The following is a 4,839-nucleotide window of genomic DNA, read 5'->3' as shown; positions in this document are numbered from 1 at the left end:
TTTTCAATAACCTCATATGCATGCGAAAGCTGGACAGTGAATAAGGAAGATCCTAGAAGAATTGATGCCTTTGATTTATGGTGTTGGAGGAGGATACTAAAAGTGCCATGGGCTGCCAAAAGAACCAGTAGATCTGTTTTGGAAGAAGTGTAGCCAGAGTGCTCCTTAGAGGCTAAGACGGCCAAACATCGTCTCTCATACTTTGGACATATTGTCAGGAGGGAACAGTCACTGGAGAAGGATATCATGTTTGGAAAGAGGGAGGGTCAGAGAAAAAAAGGAAGACCCTCAATGAGATATATTGGCCAGGTGGCAGCATTGATGGACTCTAGTGTGGCAACAGTAGTGAGGTTAGCCCAGGATCGGACATTGTTTCATATTCTTGTCCATAGTGTCACTATGAGTTGGTACCGACTTGATGACACCTAACAACAACAACTGTGTGATAGGCATTGTACTAGGCTCTGAGAAGAGGAGTCCACGTACTTAAGAAGTTCATAGTTGAACCGAGAAAATGTTTCTCCCTTTCCTCATTCTTCGTATTTTGTGCAACGACCCATTTCCTCCAAGAGGTGGGTAGAGCTCTATCTGAATAAGGGCCTTTCTATTCATCTACCACAAGGCCCAATGCACACCATTATTGCTACATGTTGTTGTTGTGTACCAATGAGTTGTGTGCCAATAAAGACCCTGTTTAGAGTTTCTGAGGGTGGCTGGTGGATTTGTTCTGCCAACTTTGTGTTTACCAGTCCGGTGCTTATCCTACAGCAACACCCCCAGGGATCTTATTGCTATATATTGTTGTTAAGTACTGTGGAGTCTGTTCCAACTCACAGTGACCCTGTACAGGATTTCCGAGGCTGTAAATCTTTATGGGAAGAGAAAGCCTCATCTTTCTCCCATGGAAGTTTTGAACTGCCAATCTTGAGGTTAGCAGCCCGATTCGTAACCACTACGCTACCAGAGCTCTATACTATATTTAAATTACATATATCTGTCTTAATATAGTGGGAGCTCTTATCATACTTGGAACTATGTCTTATTCAACTTTGTGTACCCAGTGCCTAGAACAGGGCATTATCACACATAGGTACTTAATAAATAATTGTTGAACTCAGCTACAAACAAATAAGCAGAGACAATGTGAAAAGGCATTAAAAATGATGGCAATTTGAGATGAAACTAGAGAGCTAAAGACTAGGGGGAAAGTCTTCAACTGGTAATGGTAATTGAAAAGTAAAGAGAATGATTCAGCTGAATGTAACAAGTTTCAATGAAACAGGGTTGCTAGAAATGGCAGCAAAATGCTAGACATCAGTAGCACATAGAAGTGGTCTAGAAAGTGTGACTGGTTATTGATAGGGATAAGATGAGCAACCTACACCCCGCCCTTGCACCCCCCTCACCCTCTCCCTTCCCCACCCCCCAGGCTGCAAGGAGAGGTTTAAATTTAAAACAAAGAAGTGGAGCGAGCCCTTATCGATGATAATATACAATATAATAAGGAGCTTTGGTAGTGTTGTTGTTGTTGGAAGTGCCGTCGAGTCATTGCAACCCATAGCGAGGAGTATAGGGTTTCCAAGGAGCTGCTGCTGAGCTTGAACCACCGACCTTGCAGTTCAAACAGCTCTGCTGTCTGGCTTATTAACCCACAGCACCACACCAGGACTCCTCTTATAGTCTGGTAGTGTAGTAGTTACAAATTGGGCTGTGAACCTTAAGGTTAGCAATTCAAAACTATCAGCTGTTTCGAGGGAGAAAGATGAGGCTTTCTGCTCCCATAAATATTTACAGCTTCAGAAGCTCTATACAGGCTTACCAAGAGTCAGAACTGACTCCACAGCACATCACCGCAACCATACAATATAATATAAAAAAAGAAATTTCTCATTGTAATTTAACTCCAGGGAGTTCAGAGGAAATTTTAGCAGGGAGGTGAATGGTGAGAGTAGCGTTAGTGGAATAGCACAGATAAGTATGGTAAGAGGATGATGTGTAAAGAAGTTTACATCCTGCCAATAACCAAGCAAAGTGGGATGTGAGCCCTCATATGTTATCAAAGAGCCAATTTCAATCAATCCATTGATGGAGAAATGGTGAGGGGAGGCAAGGAAAGAGAAAGGAAAGGAAAGAGATGAAGTTAGGTTCTTTCAGGATTCAATTGCAACTCAGGTAAGTGTCATCTTTTCAGTAACCCTGGTAGTGCAGTGGACTACAGGCTGGACTGCTAACCTTAAGGTCAGTAGTTTAAATCTACCAGTCACTCCACAGGAGAACGATGAGGCTTTCTGCTCCTGTAAAGATTTACAGCCTTAGAAACACTATATAGGATCGCTATGAGTTGAAACCAACTCTATGGCAGTTAACAATAACAGCTCTCCAGTAGAGAGTCCTTGGGTGGCACAAATGTTTAATGCTGGACTACTAGCCAAAAGGTTGGTGGTTTAAACTTACCTAGAGGCACTTCAAATGTAAGTTCTGACTTATGGTACTATAGTGAATAATTGCTATCAGGACTGACTGTGAGGGTTGGAAATATAAAGGTGGATGTTTTGTAACAAAAGGAGGGGAGTGGTTGATTTTACAGTCCAGGAGTGGAGGTTCCTGGGACCACCAAGGGAGAAGAGCTGAGTGTAGGACCCTATGCAGAGAAGCAGTGACACCAGAGATGGAGGCAGAAACAATGACACAAACAGATGGAGTGGCTGGAGATTCTGGACTCAGGAAGGGAGAGGGGCTGTGTGCTGACGGCCAGGGGGCAGGCTTGCGGGGTGTACCCTGGTTTGATGATGCATGGAGGGGATTGTAATCATTGCATTGAAACAAAATACGATAGGGATGAATGTAACGTTAATGTTCTCCCATGTAAACTATCACATAATTCACAATAAAAACTTAAACAACAACAACAAAAAAGTAAGTTCAAGTAATCTGCTTCTGAAAGGTCTTGGAAATCCTATGAAGTGCAGTCAAGAATCCACTCTAGTTAAAAAGCTGTATTCCTGGTGTAATGTGCAGGATAATGCACTAGACCGCAAGGTTTGAACTGCAAAGTTGGAGGTTCGAACCTACCAGCCACTCCTTGGAAACTTTATACAGGGTCACTATGAGTCAAAGTGACTTGATGACACATAACAATTCCTTACTAGAGGATCCCTGGTGACACTCTAGGATAAGTACTGGACTGCTCACTGCAAGGACATCAGTCCAAACCCTCCAGCTGCTAAAAGGAAGATAGACGAGGTTTTCTGCTCCTGTAAAGATTAACACCCTTGGAAACACTTTGCAGGGTCACTATGAGTCAAAATTAATTCAATGGCAGAATTTTGGGTTTTTAGTGTAGCTCCTTACCATACTAACGTGTGCCCCATAACACATAGTTGATTAAACATTGTGTCAACTGGAAGAAAATTGACAATGGTTTTCTTTCAAAACACCAGCTACTATTCAGAGAAAATTCTCATCAACAAATCCTGTTCATTTGTTTTATGTAAACTGCTATTACCTTCCAGTGGAAAATTATATGGTAATTTTTTTTGTTCTGTTTTATTCAGGGTTCTAATCGCCTAAATCGAATGAATCAAGCAGCCAAACATTTCCTGCTGCAGATCATTGAAAGTGGATCCTGGGTTGGAATCGTTCATTTTGACAGCGCTGCCTACGTCAAAAGCAACCTAATCCAAATAACAAGCAGCAATGAGAGAAATCAGCTCTTGAATAGTTTGCCTACAACAGCTGAAGGAGGAACTTCAATCTGCTCTGGGATCCAGTCAGCATTCCAGGTGAAAATCACTCTACAAATATAGATGAACATGGTTGTTTTTTAGGATGTTTCAATGTTAAGTCTGGCATAAATTTACTGCCTAATTTTAACATAATTAATTCTAAAAGGCATATAGGAAAAAAAGCCCAATTAATGGTTAAAAGATTAGCAAATCAATGATTAAACTGAAAGATAAATATAATCCATGCCAACACCAAAGAGTTGCTGTCCAGACGATTCCAATGTGTCAGAGTAACTATTCTCCATAGGGTTTTTAATGGCTGTTTTTCAGAAGTATCTTACCTGACTTTTGGTTAGTAGCCAAGAACACTAGCCTTTCCACCATTAAAGGACTCCAAATGACTTTAAAATACCATTAAATTACAAATTCAATAAGGGAACAGAATTTATCTGTGTGCTTACAAAGTACATGTTCAATAAATATTGGTTAAATAAATTAATGTACTGGGCAAACAAAAAAAAGCATCTTCAAGTGTAATGTTGTTGTTGTTGTTAGGTGCCATAGAGTTGTTACCTACTCATAGCTACCCTATGTAAAACACAACGAAACACTGCCCGGTCCTGGGCCAATCTCACAATCATTGCTATGACTGAGTTCCTTGATGCTGCCACTTTACCAGTGGGGGTCTTCTTCTTTTTCTCTGACCCTCCACCCTTCCAAAAATGATATCCTTCTCCAGCAACTGGTCCCTCCTGACAACCTGTCCAAAGTATGAGAGACGAAGTTTGGTCATCCTGGCCTCCAAGGAGCACTCTGGTTGTACTTCATCCAACAAAGATCTGTTAGTTCTTCTGGAAGCCCATGGCACTTTCAATATTCTCCTCTAACACCATAACTCAAAAGCATCAATTCTTCTACAATCTTCCTTATTCATTGTCCAGCTTTCGCATGCATATGAGGTTATTTAAATTACCATGGCTTGGGTCAGGTGCACCTTAGTCTTCAAGCTGATATCTTTGCTCTTCAACATTTTTAAAAGGTCTTGTGCAGCAGATTTGACTAATGCAATATGTCATCTGATCTGATCTCGACTGCTGCTTCTGTGAGTGTTGAT

At 41.2% G+C, this 4,839-nt stretch overlaps 1 protein-coding gene across 1 annotated transcript in view; it reads left to right on the top strand.

Annotated features, from left to right (window-relative positions):
• CLCA4 (chloride channel accessory 4) overlaps window positions 1-4,839 on the top strand; it is a 47,108-nt gene that overhangs the window by 17,251 nt on the left and 25,018 nt on the right. Inside the window, 1 exon segment of the mRNA XM_006878327.1 lies at window positions 3,555-3,782. Coding sequence (XP_006878389.1) covers window positions 3,555-3,782 — 228 coding nt within the window.

This window comes from Chrysochloris asiatica, unplaced genomic scaffold, assembly GCF_000296735.1.
Source record: "Chrysochloris asiatica unplaced genomic scaffold, ChrAsi1.0 scaffold00002, whole genome shotgun sequence".
In the NCBI taxonomy this organism is placed as follows: Eukaryota; Metazoa; Chordata; class Mammalia; order Afrosoricida; family Chrysochloridae; genus Chrysochloris; species Chrysochloris asiatica.
The sequence above is the reverse complement of the archived record's forward strand: the minus strand, read 5'-3'. Positions and strand labels throughout refer to the sequence as shown.